Source organism: Pinus tabuliformis, chromosome 2_2 (genome assembly GCF_031772625.1).
Source record: "Pinus tabuliformis cultivar Carrire ecotype Pingquan chromosome 2_2, CPIR1, whole genome shotgun sequence".
NCBI lineage: Eukaryota > Viridiplantae > Streptophyta > Pinopsida > Pinales > Pinaceae > Pinus > Pinus tabuliformis.
The window spans coordinates 179726752-179746575 of NC_142300.1; the positions used below are offsets into that span (position 1 = coordinate 179726752).

At 38.7% G+C, this 19824-nt stretch overlaps 2 protein-coding genes across 2 annotated transcripts in view; one reads left to right on the top strand and one right to left on the bottom strand.

Annotated features, from left to right (window-relative positions):
• The window catches only part of LOC149191989 (uncharacterized), a 458880-nt gene that overhangs the window by 391683 nt on the left and 47373 nt on the right, over window positions 1-19824 (top strand). The window lies entirely within an intron of this gene.
• Window positions 828-3528, bottom strand: LOC149191993 (uncharacterized). The gene is made up of 2 exons (XM_089404453.1): window positions 1620-3528; window positions 828-1496 (listed from the first exon to the last, which is right to left on the bottom strand). Exon 1 carries the CDS (start codon window positions 3363-3365, stop codon window positions 1872-1874), a length of 1494 nt encoding a protein of 497 aa, XP_089260579.1. The 5' UTR covers window positions 3366-3528; the 3' UTR covers window positions 828-1496; window positions 1620-1871.

Consider the following 19824-nt stretch of genomic DNA (forward strand, 5'->3'; position numbering starts at 1 on the left):
GTTCCCAACTTGGATCCAAAATAACTATATATGACCATATATATGTTCTACGATTTGATTCTTTTAGTCATCCTTCAAATGACTTGCTAGACGACTTACATTTGTTAATTATGCGACAAAACGTCAAATTAAGAAATCAAAGTTCTTACCGCCAAGGCCCAATATTCATATAATATAAATATACAATAGTGCCCAACATACAACATGCATCCCTTAACAAATGAATCCAATGTATAAAATGAATTCAGTGTATTCAAGTTGGAGGGCTATAAGTGATGACAAGCTTCGTAATGACCCATGGCTGTAGTAAAGGGTGTATCTATACTAATTGCTACCGACACAATAGTTCTTGTAATTTATTCAACCCTCTTTCGTTGCAATGAAAATTAGCTGTAATGTGATAGTCTACTTGCCTCTCTTCTGACCCAATATTTGTTTGTATTTGGCCCTTCGACAACCTTATCAAATACAAAAATGAATGGCGGTGGAGGAGAGTCACATGCAAAAACCAAATTGAATATACTAGTATAATTTGAAGCCTTTCTTGATATGAATGTCGTCTGTCACCAAGGATCTGGAAAATGGTTTCAAAGCTTGTTTTGTTCATCCCAAGTTGCACAAAGCGCGATCGAGATTTAATCGGCGCCGGGAAAAAAGCGGAAAAAATCGACAAAAGCGGGAAAAAAGCGGGAACAAAGCGTTTGGCACAAAAATATTCATTTTTTTTCAATTTTTTTAATATCTAAACCATCTACAACATAAAATAAATACATTGACACATAAATATGATAAAAAAACTAATATATAAGATGTTTAATATCATTTCTAGCGCTAAAATCACACATAACATTGAATCATGTCCTGAATAGTAAGTCCTGAGTCCCAAGTCCAACTCAGCCTCAAAATATCAACAAAAAATATGATAATGTATCTCATCATGTCATAATGTCATATACAATAAAATGAAAGTCTAATCCTATTGATTTCCTCTGCCCCTCTTGCGAGAAAATGGCACAACTTTCTCTTTCCCTCTAGATGTAGAAGCTGGTGCCTGTGCTGGTGGAAATGGCAGTGGAGTCTGACGTGCTCTAGAAGCTGAAGAACTAGTAGTAGCAGCTACAGGAGGCTGAGGTGGACGGAGACCACGTCCTCTACTGGTGGTAGTGGTAGCCCGGGTAGCCCGGGTAGGCGGTGTCACCTCCTCCTCCTGCTCCTCCAACTCCTCCTCCTCCTGCTCCTGCTCCTGCTCCTGCTCCTGCTCCTCCTCCGGCTCCTCCTCCTCCTCCCCCTCCTCCTCCCCCTCATCCTGCACTAACCAATCCTCAGTGGGATCCATGAGAGGCCTCTCGGTCTCAACCCTCCATTCAGCAGTGGTGTCAATCCCATCCAATGAGATGGCTTCCGTATTAGGTGTCTTACTCTTCTCTAGTTGTCTCACCCACAATCGAAGATTGTAGTAGACATAGACCATGTCATTAAGTCTATGGGACTCCAACCTGTACAAAGTTCATGAAATAATAATTAATAATTAATATTATAAAAAAAATATTGTTTAAAACTTTAATGAATTCAAAAATTTATTTGGAAATTTGCAATATTTTAAATGTTTAAGTGTTAACCTATTGCGCTTCTTGTTGTGTATTTTTTCAAATACACTCCAATTGCGCTCACATCCCGAGGAGCTGCATGTTTGGCTGAGGATGCGTACGGCAAGATTTTGCAAAAGGGGTACTCTGCCACCATACATCTTCCACCATGCGTCTACAACAAAATTACAAATAAAATTTTAAATAAACATAAGAAAAAAATGGAATTTGAAGAAACAATGAAATTTGAAAGTTGAAACAAAGTTACAAAGTACATACTACAAACTAAAAAATACCTGGCATTTTAATCGTCCTATCAATGACAGCCATCTCAAAGCCAAATGTGCCACCTGACAACTTATATTGCTCAATTTGTCTAGAGATCTCCATACGTTCTTCTGGAGATCTCACCATCTTCTGGACACAGGTTAATAATCCTTCCACGACCTCAACATCAAAATTAAACCCACATGCATAAGAAAATGCAGGGTTCAGGAAAAGCCCAGCAGCATGAATGGGACGATGGAGTGTGTTGTTCCATCGCTCATCAATGACTTCCCATAGAAGGAGTTGTCTCTGAAACCCATCATCTCCCTTATCATCATAGTAGGACCGAATGGCTTCTTTGGCCCTGTCCATGGCTTCATACAAATAGCCCATTGCGGGCTTCTCACCATCAACCAACCGAAGAACCTTTACCAAAGGTTCTGTAACAGCGCACACCTCCTGCACTCCTGCCCAGAAGTCTTCCTGGTATGAAACTAGTCTGCAGACGGCCTCTCCTTCTGGTTTGCGGCTCATTGACGAAGCACGCCACTCCTCTGAAAGAAACATTCTCTTCAAATCCCACATAGAATTCAAGAGGGATTGAAGAGATATGAAACTCGTCGCAAACCGTGTAATGGCGGGGCGCACCAACTCTTTGTTGTTGGTGCATTTTCTCATCAAGCTAAGCACAGATGTGTGATTGTAAATAAATTTTGTGATGCTTTTTGATGAGTCAACAACCTCTTTGACAAAGGGAATTTTCCCTATGTCCTCTAACATCAAATCAATACAATGGGCAGCACAAGGTGTCCAAAATAAAGCAGGATGCCTGTCCATAAGCATTCTACCAGCAGCAACATAATTTGCAGCATTGTCCGTTATGACTTGGACAACATTTTCTGCACCCACCTCCAAAATAAACACATCCAGCAAATCACATAAAGTTCTTGCATCTTTGATTTGATGAGTTGCATCAACAGATTTGATAAACATAGTCCCCTTGGGACAACTAACCAAGAAGTTTATAAGGGTTCTCCCCTTTTGGTCAGTCCAACCATCTGACATAACAGTGCATCCTGTTTGTGCCCATGATGCCCTAAAATCCTCCAATCTTTGGGTGCAGTCACGCTTTTCATCTTGAAGAAGCCGGCCTCTGAAATCATGAAGAGAAGGGATTTTGTACCCCGGGCCAACACTGGCAATAGCATCAACAGTAGGTTGGAAAAATGGATTACTCCTTACAATGCTGAAAGGAATATCACTCCAGAGGAGAAATTTTGTCATCAACTTGTCAGCTTGTTCTTTTTCAGTTCTTTTTAGCATTGAACCAATAGTTGGTTGTGAACCAGGTGTGGTTCGAGGAACAAAATATGATGATGCAGCTACCGGATTGACTGACGCTGCAGTAGAACCAGTGCCACTTGGCCCACTTCCTTCAACTGACCTTTTTAGTTGCCTTTTGAGTTCTTCTTTGGCATCTCTAGTGTGCTCTAATTCTCCCAATGCTCTCATGGCTTTTTGGATAATTTCAGCATTTGTATTTAGACAGGGCCCCACATCATGTCCAGGGATTTGTGCAAGGTGGAACTTCAACCTGTACACCCCCCCGAATATTTCCTTTCCACACAACTTGCAATACAAGTTTTGTCTATCATTCGGAGTTTTAGGGTCACCATATTCCCAAAAAGGATCCAATTTCCTTGGCATGTTTGTTTTTGAATTTTGAATTTGCAAACCTATGGAAAAATAAGGATTAGGAAATAGGAATTTAGGATTACATAATACAAATTACAATTTAGCATTTGCAAAATTACAAGTTAATTATTTCCAAAATCCCAATTTCTAAACCCAAGATACCCAACCAAATGCCAATGGCAAATGCCAAAAAACAATGAAAATTCAAAAAAAATAAACAATGTTTAAAAAAAATGAGAAAATAAAAATAAAAAATTGGTTCTTATAGTCATAACAAATTACCCATCCCAAATCAATGAAAAATTTCAAAAAATTCTTTAAAAACAATGAAAACCAAAGTTTTTATAGAAGCAAAACCAAAAAAAATTAATCTACATACCTCTTTTATGGACAAATTGGTGATCTTGGCTTGGATTCCTCCTAAAAACGCTTGGATTCGCTCCCAAATCCGACGGAAACCCTTCAGCTCCTCTCCCTCACCTCTTCTCCTCCTCCTTCGCGCGGCGACAACACAATGAATTAAAAAAAAATCGAATTTGCCATATAAAGCCCCGCTGCCCGCGCCTCCCACGATTTTTACGCAAAAAATCGCGATTTTTTCGAAAAAATCGCGATATTTTCAAAAAATCGCGATTTTTTCGATAAAAATCGGTATAAAAAAAAAGTGGCGATTTTTACGGATAAAAATCGCGATTTGATCGGGCAGAGGAAAAAATCGCGATTTTCCGATAAAATCGCGATTTTATCGCGATTTTAACAACACTGGTTCATCCTCAAGATAAATTTATCAGATTGTAATCAAACAAACACCTAAGTATCAAACGAAGTGACCCTCCAAAGGAAAATCTGATGCTTCAAATCAATCTCATTCATTATTGAATTAAATGCGCGTCTGCAAGCTGAATCATTAAATTATAATGTTTGATTGCAGTCGATTCACCTTTTTCCCATTCGAATTAAGTGAGAGAGGCTACGCTATTTGATGGTGAGACTATGACGCTTGCATATAATTCTAGGTGGTTGCGTTGTAATCATATAAATACACTTTCTTCTACTTTGCTATCAAATCTGAACCATGTCCACGTGGAAACTAACCAATGCAAATTGAAATTGGCTTTGACTTGTGCTCGTTCGAAAGAGAACTAGATCGTGGAACTCTTCGCTAGTCTATGCTGCCGATTTGTATATTAATTATGTATTTAGAGGGACCTCAAAACATGACATGGGACCCAAATTTCAAGTCCAAGGTGTAACAATCCTATATGAGTTGTTTGTGACAATTTGAAATGCTAACGATCCTTGCTGTCATGAATCACACTCTGAAACCACAAGTTAACTTTGAAACCGAAGATAGCTCATAATACCTTGGCGAAAGCCATGATCAAACCATATGCCCAAAATTGTTAAGCCTTATCTCACTGCTTCAGATCAACTTGCAGGATGCGCATTAAAACTAAGCGAATGCCATGCCCAGTAAAAAACTACAATCCATAAACCCTTAATGTTGTAACAAAGATTGGAAATTCGTGCCTCTTATGATCTGTCTCAGAGTTGAAGACAATTTCAGAGAACATTACTTTAGATGATGTGCATTAGACTCATGTCTTAAAGGCGAGATATGGTGGCCTTTTTATGGTTATCTTTTAGGATGAAAGGGTGCCTCCCATGGGTGAGCCATCTTAACATTTGGAGACCTGATTTGGAGGAAAAATTTAATTTGAATTTTAAATTTTAAATTGGAGGGACATTCAAATTTAAATCCATGGAGCCTAAAACCCTTTATGAGTTTGACTCAAAAATATTCCTCCCTTCCATAAGATCTTTCTCCATAATGAAATTAGTTTACTTCTCAATGAGGGACCTTATGACTAGATCATTATCTTAGCAAAAGAGAAGTTGCCACGTCATCAACTAGAATGGGGTTTTTGCGCACAAGTTGGGGTCTTCATCTTCAAATAAGGATATCTCCCAAACTGTGAAGGCTCTCGTGGCATGCCACATACCACCGGAATTGGCAACGAGGTGAATCAACTGATGATTGTGAGTGAGGCAAATTCACTGATCTTCGTCCTCAAAAGTCTTCAACAAGTACGAGGTTATTTGGAGCTTCAAGGGCTTTTAGGGTTTTTCAATCATTTAGAGCTTCAATTAATGCAAACTAGACAAATATTAAGAGCGTTCAATCACTAATGTTGGCATCAATGACAAAAACATTCAACAATCTCTCCCTTTGTCATTGATGACAACACATACTCCTTCTGCGATCATTGTCCCCCTAACTCCATGCCTCTGGTCTTCTCTTCCTGATTTCTCTACCCCTTTGACATTAATGGCAAAGGGTGAATCCCCCTAACACGCTGCCTACTTTTCTTTTGGAGCAACATGCCAATACCCTCCTCTGTCTTGCTGCAAGATGACTATCTTCCTTTAACTGCTTCTCTTCCTTAATGCTTGCTGCAATAGGCAAGCTATCTCCCCATGACATGCTATGCTTTACATGGGTTGCCATACTTGATTCTACCCGTCAATATGCATTAATGACATGGGTCATTTTGCGATTCGGTCCTTAACCTTTCTTGCCAAAACTACTACTTCACTGAAACTGCTCATATTGTTGAATGTTGTTCTAAAGATTTCTTCATCTCTGCTAACTGTCAACCTGTCAAATGATAGATCTTCAAAACTACAATCGCTGCTACATAGACTCCCCCTTTCAATGTTTACAGCGAGTCAACATGTTGGATTGTTTAGAATAATGTATGAACCATCTCTTCGGCCAGATCATCCTAAAGCTTGACATCTTCCAATGTACGTGTTGATTCATCACGACCTTTAACTTCTACAAAACCTGAAAGCATGATTGCATAGATTTTTTCATTCAGTTGATCTTCTTGCATTTGCTTTCTTCTCCAGACCTTCCTGTACCCTATGTCACACGGTTCGGGTTTGAATTCGAGTTCGACAACGATTAAGTTCGATTCGAATTCGAATTTCCGATGAGGTTCGACATTAAGTTCGATTATACATATTTTTCAACATATATAAATATATATGACATAAAATAATAAAAATCAAAATCAATCAATAAAGCTATATGAGTAGCAGTGAGCACCCGCGAGCCACAAATCACGACCACTATTCACATCATGCTCCAGGTGGTGGGGACAAGCAACATCTAGAAATTGAATTCATGAAATTGCAGAGAATACAATAGGTAGCGGCAACACTGACACAATAGAGTGAGTACACTCGTACTGAAGTTGGCTTGTGAAAATCTATTGATAGCCATGGTAAATAAAGCCAAACTAGTGGCCACTGCGGGAAACTAACTGGCAAGAAGCGAAACAAGAGAAAACCATGTGTTGCCCATGGCTTTTCTCATAAACCTTAAAACAACTGACAAAAACAACCCAAACTCTAATCTCAGACGCTAAAAAAAATTTAAAAAATTATAAAATTTGTCTTCAGGTTCGTCTTTAGGTTCGCCTTGAGGTTTGAATTCCTTGAGGTTCGACTATCAGGTTCGCCGAACTTGAACGAATTTGAAATATTTTTTTGGGTTCGCCGAATTTCGAACCTAAAGGTTCCCTGTGACATAGCCTCTACCTGGTGTTAGGGTTGAAAGATTCCATCTTGAACCTCCAATCACAAGCTATATGCCCATAGTTATGGCATTTGTAACATTCAATGTCGAGCTTGAATGATTGAATATAATTTCTGCTGACAAACTTTGTTTGAAATTTGTCCTGCGATCCTGCAAACTTGCTTCTAGGGTTTTGATAATATCTTTGATGATTTGCCTTGCTATATATATTGCAATCCCTGGCCATATGCCCGAAGTTGGAACATGAAAAACAATGACCATTAAACATGCTAGGGTACCTGGATGAGATGTCTTGTCTCGATGATCTTTTGTAGTCATTCTTCATTGGAGGAGATGCAACATTTTCAACCTTCTTCTGTCCTTCATCTCAATTTAGACTTTGAGGGATCCTGTTGTCAGCCTTCTCATCAATCTTGCTTTACGAAGACTTGGAGCTTGTGCCTTCATTGCATGTAGATTTTCCTATTTCCCTTTCTTTGATCTTCAATCTGGCCATGTCATTGTTCTTCCTTTCATCATACAACAATTTCTCCTTCCTGAGATTGTCTATTTTAGATAGGGCAATGTCAAGTTCTCCTTGCTTTTGAACAAGGTCTTCTTGAAATCTAACTTTCAACAATTTCCTTCTTTCTTCTGCTTCTTCTATTTGCAATTTTAGAAGAATGACCTTTTCATTTAGTTTGTTGAAGTCTTGTATTTGTTCCTTTTGCCTTTCACTTTCTTTCTTGAGCTTGTCTATTTTTGCAATAGTTGCATCAAGTTCCTTTTGCTTTTGATCGACTTTTGCCTCACGCTTTTGAACATACTCTTCTAATTGGCTTGTTAAAATTTTCTTTTTCTTTGCTGCTTCCTGCACTTGATGCCTTAGAAGGGAAACCTCTTCTTCGAGTGTTCGATTTCGCTTTCTTGCTTTGCTTAGGTCACATAAGGCGCTGATCAATTTTTCCTCTACTTCAGCGAGTTCTTCCTCATTTGCGTCATTGGAATCAAAATCATCATTATTATTTTCATCTTGACTTGGATAGAGATCATCAAGCTTCTTCTAAAGACTTCTCATGGATGAGCATCGATCAACTTTGGCTTTTCAAGGATTTGGCATAGTAATAAGAATTATTCATGGCTTTCACATTGTAGTTTCTAGATTTTTCGATAGATGTGTCCTCAGATACAATAGATTGCCATACACAATATCCATTGGCTTGTAGATAGGCTTCCATTTTAGCTTTCCAGAATACAAATTTTGATTCATTGAAAAAAGGAATTGGACCACCCTGTTTCTCTTCGTCAACTATAGTAGGTTTTAAAAGTATTTCAATATTAGGGACTTCCTTTGATTCCTTTGAACACTTGGCATGTTGCTTTCTTGACTTTCCCATCTTGATTCATCTAAGATCTGCCCTCCAGTTGTTAAGTTGCAACTAAAGGAACCTACTTTGATACCTATTTTTGGAAATATTGCTGGGCTCTACGTAGCTTGCACTGACTACTGCTCTAGCTTTCTCCGCTTATGTGTTGGTCTCCCGGTATTGTCCCTGCCTCTCTACCTTGTACTCACTACCCCTCGCTGCTGATAACTGATTCAACTTTGCTTAACAACCCCGCTCTAGCAAAATGAATGATTGATCGCTCTAGTGTGTTCTCTAACTGACCCTCATGTCCCTTCTTATACTTTTCTCATTGGTCCATCAACGGTCGAGATTAAATCTCTAATCAACGGCTAAGATTAGATTTGGATTGATCCGTGACTTTTGGAACCTTCTAACCTAGTTTTATATTAATACCCATTAATATTTTATTTTTCCTAAGTTTAGACTTAGGATCTCCATTAAAAATATTAATTATTTTAATATCTCCCAAATGGTTAGAATTTGCCCAAACCATTTCTAGGTCTTGGAGATCTCATGTGCTTTAGTCTCTCCACCAATTTTCATGGCTAGAGAACATCTGATGCTACCCCAAATCAACATGCAAAATGTCATCAACAGATGCAACTTCTTATTTTCAACGATCAAACCTTAGTTGTCAATCCCAATGCTGTACTTCAACTTCTGCAATTAAAACTCAACATTGCTCGGCGTATAGATATATTTGTTAATAACCCTAGTTGTAGTATGTCCAATCTACTAACATAGTGATTTGCATTGTATCTGTTTAGGCATCAGAATCTTGTAATATTGCAATTGCTATCACTGTTTACTTGTGCACACGAGCTCAATCCTAGATGCTGCCACCAATCCAAACTTATGCCCAACTATAAGTTGTATCCTTGATGAGCTTGGGATCATAGGATGTTGAAACAAAGTGTTGCAACAAAACCCTAGCTGCTCATATGAGTGTCATCAACTAGTGCAAATGCTTATGATCTGAATGCTTTTCTCGGTTCTTAATTTGGATCAATAATGCTCTCAAAAATCACGTTAAACCAGTAAACTAAGAACTCTACAAATTGCCCAGTGTCTTCCAATTCCCAATTTGGATCCAAAATAAATATATATGACCATATTTGTGTTCTACGATTTAATTCTTTCAGTCATCTTTCAAATGACTTGCCAAACCACACACATTTGTTAATTATGCAACAAAACGTCAAAATGAGAAATCAAAATTCTTACCGTCGAGGTCCAATATGCATATAATATAAAATATATAATAATGCCCAATGTTGTCTCTCAGATTGTATAGGCACAGTGCAACACGACTCATGTCGATGGTTGTACTCTGATCTCCGACCTCTTCGTTTTAGTGGTCTCCCAACAATAGGTTATGGGGGGTTGTCCCTATGAAATGTGAGAATGTAAGACTCATTCGCAACCAACAAATCTAGGAGACACGATTTAATGGCCTAGCCACTTGGTTGATTTTGGCAAGTTTTTAGAGATCAGATTAAATTACTTTGTGAGACCAGTGCCTTATGGAGTCAACCACTTGCTTTATATCAATTGAAGACCAAATGATCGGATGAACAACCACTACTTAATGGATGCTTGACTATCCTAGATGAAATGCAAATCCTACAAACTAGGTGAAATGCAGGAATCTTGGTTTATTTTAATTAGATGCCTAACTAAGTGTATCCCTTGATCTTTATCTATATTGAGCCTAGTCTCTAAAGTAAGTGGCAGAGAGAAGTCAAGGTGAAGCAAGCAAGGGCTTGGTTAACGATCCCTCTCCTTGAAATCTAACGTACCCAATGCCTCCAATGCTGCAGAGACTGTGGCTCTGATGACTGCAAGGTCACCGTTTTAAATACTAGAGGGACTAGACTTCTCAAGCAAAGATGAGAAGGGTGTTCCTATCTTTCTATCAACCAAGCTTATGCTTGGAGGTAAATTATTAATGCAAGACTAATTCTAGGATGAGATGCAAGATTATTGAGTGTCTTCTTAAGGTGAGATTGTTTAATGTTCCTTTAAGTACTTAGTTATGATTGATCTTAAGTTATGGCAATAAGTACTTAACAATGGTAAATAAGAGACAATCTCAACCACAAGGAAATGTGCTAATTTTACAAGTGCCAACAAGATACAAGAGATAACCAAGATGTAATTGCCCCAATATGAAACAATAAGATAGATGCTCTTCACAATGATTCACCAATATAGATATCCACTTTGAACATGAACCATAAATCTAATGACAATTAGAGCACTTATCCACTTAGAACAATTAGCCAATGGTTCTTTGTAAATAATGTAAGATGCCAATGATGATTACTTGAAAGAGGCAATAAAATTATCCATGTTTTTATACAATTAAAAGCTTTCCAGATAATTGCAATTAGATTCCTCAATGCCAATTGTTCAAGAGATATTCAATTAAATTAACAAGTCCTCGAGTGAAGACCACTTAGATCTTTAATGCCAATGTGTAAGAGAACAAGAGACAACGATATCCAATAAATTTTTAGATTTATTCACTTAGGAAACCATTCAACAAGATTGTGGGATTATGTCAAGTGCTTTAGAGAGTGAGCTTATTAGTGTAAAGATTGAAACAACTCACAAGAAACATTAATGTGTTAGTGTTCTTATAAAATCAACTTGAATAATCACCAATTTCTCTAGTAATCCAATTTATGAATTCTTTTAAAAATATACTAGGCTTATCGTTAGAGCATGAAACAATGTAAATCCTTATATCACTTATGTTCAATGAGCATTAATCAGACTTCTATGACAGCAGTGAATTAATTTAGATTGGAGCTCTTAAGATGCCAATTGTGAAGTACATACAAATGAGATAACCCAATTGAAATAAACTGCTCCGCCAATACTAGATTTTCAATGAATTTATCTCTTTTAGGTACCATTGCCACTGTTATGATCAGACCTTAGCATGCAGTCTCAAAGAGTATAACAGTCATCATTAGATCATGAAACAAGTTAAGTGAACTTTACCCAATTTGTGCAATGAACTTAGGATGGTTTTAGCGCATCCAAATTAGATTTTTTACCACTGTTATCCAATGATTAATTAGCTGTAAGTAAACAGTGAAGAGATCAAGGGGTTTGAGGGTAAACCACTTAGTCTCTAGGCCTAGAACATTCGTGGAGGATTTGCCCAAATTTTCTCCAATGAAGAGGCTAGCTGCAACCACAAAATAAGACCAATATCTCTACAAAACACCCAAATATTAGCTCAGAAATCAAATGATAACCCACAGAGATGACTGAGAAAGGCAAATGAGGCAAGGAAAGAGCTAGGATGAGGGCTGGAAGGAAGGCAGCAAGGCCTATTAGGCCCGCAACTAGGGCTATAGAGGCCTAATGAGGCTTGCGACAAGGATAGGGAGGCCCCAAAGGCCTGCCGCAAGCCCTAAGAGGGCTGCGACCTAGGGAGGACAGTCCCTAAGGAACTGTGGCCAAGGGGAAAACCCACAAAGGGCAACGACAAGGGGATAAGGAGGGGCCAAGAGGCCTACAACCTAAGGAAAGGCAGGCCGAGGCAAGGAGAGGGCTAATAGAGGAGGACAAAGAGGAGAAGAGGCTGAGCGGAAGGGAAGAAGGGAGGCTAAGGAGGAAGAGAAGAGGAAAGGGGGCTGTGAGAAAGCCTTAAGGCTTGTGGCCAGGGCTTAGAGCCCTAGAAAAGGCTGCCACAAGGCTTGCGGCAGAGGGGAACAACCCCTAGAGTGTGACGACAGGGGTTAAAGGGGCCACACTAGGACCTTAGAGGCCGAAATAGGCCTGTAGCCTAGGGAAAAAGGGAAAAATAGGGAAACAACTAGGGTTCGAGGGGAACACTGGGCCTAAAGGCCCTAAAGAAGTTTGAAACCCTTGTAAGGGAAAAAGGGAAAACTAGGGAAACAACTAGGGTTCGAGGGGAACATTGGGCCTAAAGGCCCTAAAGAAGTTTGAAACCCTTGTAAAATTTGATTATCACTTAATATTTTCAATAATTGTCCAAATCACTGCAAAATCTTTTGATGCCGACCCTGCAAAATTTTCATAGACTAGATCTTACCCTCAAGGGCCTAGAGCTAGTTCAAACCCCAACAAATCTTTTTGAAGATCACCTGCACAATTGAAAATAAAAATATACCCAAAACCCCAATATTCAAAAAATTTAAATAAAAACCCCAAACTCCAATTGCTACAAAACAAGGGTTAGAAATTTATTTACTAAAAAATTATTTTACTGTCAAATAATAATAATACTCTCAAGCTTATATTTAATATTCTGTTGCTGCCATGTGTGTGTTTAACATGGTATCAGAGTGGGCGATCCCCTGCCCTGCTCAAGTATGAGCCACTTGTTTATGTGAGCTTGTTGTTCTATGGCCTTTCTACACATATCAGTCCTGTACATCTGTTCGAGATTGCCATCTCTGTAAAATCTCTGTTGTCGAATGAGTTGGTCAAGAGTTAAATGTTATACCATACCCTGAATTTCGTGAACCGCCTTAATACACTTTCCAGAATCTATCTGCACTGGTCATAGCATAGGTCTCAAATTAGTTTTATATAGAGTAACTCCTCTGACATTTCTATTCCTGGTATATACGTTCTTTCTCTGTGCGTTAATTGAAGTTCAAGGTTTATATGCTAAGTTATAGCGTTACTCCTGCAGTAAATTTCGATTGTATTTATATATCCGTTGAGATTATTGTGAGCACTATATCATCTGGTTCATAGCTGCTCCAATCTGAGTTTGGTTTGGAATTGACTTGTGGTCTCGTCAAATTTAGGGCTCTGCCATCTAAGCCTATCTGTCTATTACCTCTAAGGCAGCCTTGAATTTTTCCTCTAGTAATGGCAAGCATTCCTTTTGAATACGGAAGCATACCTACGCTAGAAAAGGCATCTTCAAAGTCTTGAATACTTGTCTGGTTCACTGTTCTATTCTATTTCGATTCATTCCAATTCCAATTCCAATGGAAGACGTGAATCACTAGCCATGCATTATAAGCAGAAACTCTAGTACATCATTGTTGTGTGTTTGAAGGTTAGTCCATTCAAATTCGACTGAGAATTTTATTCTCTACACATTGTATTGAATGTTTGTGTTGACACATTGACCATAGCCCCAACTCGAACATCAAGTCGCTGCCTAGAGGTGTTGTGCAAGAAGGGCGTTTGTGTGAACCAATGACAATCATCCTCAGCCTATGCATTGTCAGCTCCGTTGAAGCGAACCGCCATTCGTGGCTCTCCAAACCACTTGTCTAAACTGTGATTTGGTGTTGTGTGTCAGACTTGACTTGTGGTGTTGTCTGTCGGGCCTGATTATATCATTGCTCGCTCCTCCGTGGTATTACCTCGTTCACACTCCGGTCCCTACCACTTTGGTTCACACTCCGGTATCAGAGCTCCTCCATACCACGACTCCAATATAAACTGGCAGAAGTGTTAAATTTATAGTGGAACAGAGGAAAACCCAACAATTTTGAGTCAAAAGCTGAAGGGGAGCAACAACCGTCCGATTGATAGATCGACAGATCTAACGGTCATCGCTTGGAAAAGGCGCGCGGAAGATAGCCAGCGAAAAAGGTGGTCTTCGCACAGGAAACGGTATTTCGAGGGCATAAAAAGTGGTAAGCGGTAATCTTGTGAGTCTACGTGATTCCACTCATTGTTCGACACGTAGCCACTAGAGGAGAGAGAAAAACCGCCCATTTCGGACGGGTAATCATCACGCAAGTTTTCCTTCTGAAATCGCCGAAGACTGTCGGATCCTGTGAGTGCAGATCTACGGCGGAGGATGGTCGTGCAAGTTTTGATTGATCGCGTAAAGGATATCAACTGTCAGATTTTGGGGTTGAAATCTATGGTGGAGAATGAACCCAATAAAGTTAAACCTCTAGAACTGTGCGAAAGCTGCGTATTGGTGAAAAGGTGAGTTTACGTGTATTTCGCTATTGGTTGATTGATCGGGTTCTTTGGGAATTAAAACGCATAGTCCTTGTACGTGGTGCTCTGTGGTCTTCATATACAAAGAACGCCGATATACATTATACCTCTATGGTCTCTGCTTCAAACTTTTGGTATCCATTGAACGCTGCTCCGTCCATCAAGTCTACGAACGCTGCTAAACCAATTGCCCCAGCAAAGAAGCCAGTTGCAAAGAAGGCTGCTCGAGGTTATATACATTAACACTGTCTAGATATATACGCTGTTGATAAGTTGAATGTTGTTGGTATAACACAGTTTGTAGAGATAGTATAATGCTGTCCATTGTATTGTTTCAACTGCGTTTCCATCATAATAACGCTGTCTGACATGATATAACACCTAAAGGCCAACAGGGTTGACAAGTGGATGTGAAATCTTTGAAGTTTCTTAACATTGGCATGAGCATTTTAATGTTGAGCGTTGAGCATTGCATAAGGCAATCCCCTTGGTGTTGTATTATTCAAAATTGAGTGGGGACGATTGAAATTCCACGGCCTGGAACTACTGTATGCTGCTTTGAATGCATTGAAGGCTATTGTGCACGGGTGTTATATGGTGTATGGTAGATGAAATATAGAAGCTAATCTCATTTCTGTTGGGGTCTTGTTATTGCTGGAAAAGAAGAGCCTGTGGGCTGCAAACCTGTCAAGCTGGACATTCTGTTAAGGCAGCAATATTGGGCTTGCTGCGTAGAAATTGAGGCACAAGACACTGTGAAGTGAGAACATGAGCAGACATCAATGCAAATTAATTCGTGTTGGCAAATTAATTTTCTAAAACCATTATTATTTCTACAAGTGCATTTTTGGTCTGATTGTTTGGAAAATGGATAAAATTGGTGAAGTATTAGAGTTGTTAAATACTATAATACACTCCACAGTTCATGATACAATGAAAATCAGCAAGAACACTCTCTGTGATATTAAAACCTATTTGCAGTATACACAAGACAAGATAGAATTTTTGGAGCTTGAATCTCAACTACAACAAGAAGAATTAAAACAGAGGAGTCATCATTCTGAACCTGTTTCTGTTCAGAACAATGAAATAGACTCCCATAAGTAGCAAGTTGATTCAGATAGAGTGCCCAATAAAGCAACAAGGTTACGTGCAGATGTAGAAATTCAGCCAACACTTCCCAAGCCAATCATCAGACCTTGGGAATAGCTTGTCGATAACAAGCACAGAACAGGTCTTGGATATGAGAAGGATGTGTCCTTTCATATTCCAGATTACTCAAAGCCCATCCAGTTTCATAGTGCTGGATTCCTTCATGACAGTTCACCTTCAGCTTCTGCCCCTCTTCCACAACAACAACAACAGATTGTGAAATGCCAACACTGTGACCGAGTTGGCCATATGAAAGATCACTGTTTTGATCTTCATCCATGTAAGCACTGTCATAAAACCAATCATTCTTCAAACAGATGCTTCATAAACAAACATCTTGCAAGAACAATGATTCATCTTGGATGGATCACTTCTTGGCAATGGGCTTCAATAGCCAAGAAGATATTTCACTCATACAATAGGGTTTTTTCTCGAGTATTGAACAGTCTTGGAGTTGATTTTTCTCCATCATCTCACCTTGTATTTGACAGGGGGGAAATGATGGTCATCTGCAAGCTTCAAAGCCACATCAAGCGAGCCTGAGCCACAACCTGCCATACCAGATTTAGAGTTGTAGCCAAAGACAAAGATGCCCCTGAGCATGCCTTCGGTTGGTGATGCATCTTCAAAGAATCATGGACACTTCCTCTAGCAGAAGACTTTATCTTCTTGCCAGTTTTGGAAGGGTTCCAGGAATTGCATTAAACATAATCAGAGTTGTTGGTCATCCTTAAACCATCATAGGTTGATACCTCCCTTTTCAAGTTGAGGTTCTCCCTTTTATGCAGGGTGAGACCTCCCTTTCATGGTTGAAGGTTTCCCTCTTCAAAACATCAGGAGCACTTCCTCTAGCAGAAGACTTGAGCTTCATGCAAGACTTGGAAGAGTTTCGGGAACTGCACTAAGAATTCCAGTGTTGGTGGTCATCCTTAAACCACCTCCCTCTATACCAACATTTCAGAGAGCACATTCAACCTAGTGCTGCCATGCATTTTTGCACATTTTGTATTACAACTCCCTTCTTGGACTCATACATAACCCTTCGGATTAAGGGGGGAATGTTGAACACCTAATCCTCTAAGGGTTGGTGTGGAAGCCGAATAGACTAAGGAAGTCCAAGAGATCGTGGGATGTGGAACCCAACGGTCACATGAATGTACTATAAATGTATATCATTGTCAAATAATAATAATACTCTCAAGCTTATCTTTAATATTCTGTTGCTGCCATGTGTGTGTTTAACGTTTACAAAATATATTTACATAAATACAATGTTTGAAAATAAAGTATTTTTTGAGAAATAATTTTTTTAGATGAAAATGACAATGGATTAGATGTGTTTCAAAAGTTATGGTATTTCCCATAGCCTTAGTGAAGTAAGAAAATCAAACAAAAATTCTCGGAGCCCAAACTAGGTCAATTCTTCTCCAAAGTTTGTGAACTTGGAGCCCATAGGTTGGTGTACCTGCACTCTATATATTCCTTCAAGCAAACTTGTTAAACAAATGGTGAATTAGATCACCTAAGTGTTGGGAATCACGATTGCCGTTATACCAAAACCCGCAGGTGTTAGTCAACAATCGCATCGCCAGAGATAAAGATCCACGAGAGGCTGTTAGTCCATGTTGCGAAACACACGGGGAGTGTTGGTTTATCCAATATCCAACAATCCCCCCCCGCAACAAGAGCCGGGTGTGTATCGAACTTGTGACCTATGCTTTGATACCGCTTGTTGGGAATCACGATTGTTGTTATACCAAAACCCGCACGTGTTAGTCAACGATCACATTGCCAGAACTAAGGATCCACGAGAGGCGGCTAGTCCATGTTGCGAAACACACGGGGAACATTGGTTTATCCAATATCCAACACTAAGATAGACCAAAAATCTACCAATAGATTGCTCTTATCACCGACACATGAATAAACAAGTTTATAAAAAATTTAAGCATAATATAGGAAAACACATAACCAACACATACCACAAATCATCGGACAAAGAACACCATGAATTGAACCCCAAATTCTTTTTATAATGAAATTCAAACGATCCTAGCAGATTAGTGGATCAACACGAATGTTACAAAATTACCTAGACTAGAGTCAGAAATTATCATCATGACTTGGAAAGAAAAATGGCTTCTAATTTATAGATAAATCCTCCAAGTGGAAAATAATGGCTAGTTGGCTTGATCCCCATCAAAATAATCTCGACCGTTGCTAAATATTTGATCGTCTTTTAATCTCTAACGTAAAAAATATTTACTTTTGAGGAATTTTCAGATTTCTCATAAAAACCATTTTTTATTAATCCAAAAATAAATATTTTGGATTAATTTTCTCAAAAACGCTGACTTTGACTTAACCACCAAGGTCCAAGGGCTCAACTTTTCTTAAACTATCCATTTTTTCCTTGGTGGGGGACGTCCGAAAGTTAACTTCTTTTTTCCCACGAATTTTTTGGTCATTTTCGACTTGGAGAAATTAATTTCTCTAGAATTAATTTTTTGACTCTAAATTATTTAATTTTCTGTCTTGGGATTTTTTTTTGCCAGAAAAATTAATTAGTTAACACTTTATGGGATTAATTATTATTCCACCCTCAAATACTTTAGTCATGTTGTTTGATTGTGAGGGAGCATGCACTAAAATATCTTTTACATCAGATAATTACAAACACAACCCTGAATGGGGGAATACCCATTCCTTATAGACCCTCAAAAAAATTATCCAAGTCTGCGACAAAATATGATCTAGTAGACCAAGTGATTTGTAATAAAATAATTTAGCCAAATAGCTTAAATTATTCCCAAATCACTTTTACAATAGTTCGACTAAAAACACTAAGACTCACATCAGGCCTTGTCAATGAATTTCACCCTAGCTTTGGGGTTTAAGCTGGAGGGAAAAACTCTGCCTATTATCTGTGTTTAGATACACACATAATGCGGTGAGACGAAAAACCTCGTAGGATGAAATTTGTTGCCAAAATCAATGGCTTACCTAGGTTATTACATAATAAAACGGTTGTACTAGCATCATTTACATTACAACTTCAGAAATTGGGTTTACAATGACATAAGAACTGGCTGGCTGATGATTCTAAACTTTGAAAAGGTTTGTACAACTCCTTCCTTGGACTTGTGACCAAGTAGGTGCAACACCCAACATACAACATGTGTCTCTTAACAAATGAATTTAACGTGTAAAATGAATTCAATGTATTCAAGTTGGCAAGCTATAAGTAATGACAGCCTTCGTGATGACCGATGGCTGTAGTTGAGGGTGTATCTATACTTCTTGCTATCGACACAATAATTTTTGTAAATTATTCGAGCCTCTTTCGTTTCAATGAAAATGAGTTGCAATGCAATAGTCTACTTGCCTCTCTTTTTACCAAATATTTGTTTTGTATTTGGCCCTTAGACAACCTTATCAAATACAAAAATTAATGGCGGTGGACACCAAATTGAATGTAGCAATAGAATTTGAAGCCTTTCTTGATCTAAATGTCGTCTTCCACCAAGGGTTTGTAAGATGGTTTAAAGCTTGTTTTGTTCATCCTCAAGATAAATGTGTCAAATTGTAGTCAAGCGAATACTGAAGTACCAAACAAAGTGTCACTCCATGTTGAGAAATCCAATAGGGAAGCATTAGGGAAACTTATTCTCTATTTCTCTTACTTGACATTTACCTGTGATTATATTTTTCTTCTGTTGATTATGTGGGTATTCTTATCATCAATTAAAAGCCAAAAACATGAAGATCACAATAATACAAAATGAAAACAAAATGTAGGCACTCAACCAGGGAAAAACCCCTTTGTATGGGAAAACCCAAAGAAATTCCTCTTCTTTTGAATCAGATCAAAAGAGACAAATTAGACCTTTTGACCAAGAGATAGGCTTCCTCCAATCCATCAAGTCAGGCTCCCATGTAGTCAAGTCAAACTTCAGTCCAATTCTTCACAAGTCAACACAAATTATTCTCCAAAATCTTATTCAAACAATGTCTCGACCCTCTCTGCAACATTTGAAGTCTCGACCTGCAATAGAATAAACCTGCAGAAACCCTAGCTCACACGTGTGGCAGAATTTCGGCTCCCAAAGGTCTCTTCCTTCTTCGTTGTGGTTATTTCTTCTTTTGTAATGATAAAGACTTCTCATTAGACTTC

What these genes read in the sequence shown, in the direction of transcription:
- LOC149191993 (XM_089404453.1), bottom strand. Translation starts at nt 3,365, where the DNA reads ATGAGAGCATTGGGAGAATTAGAGCACACTAGAGATGCCAAAGAAGAA.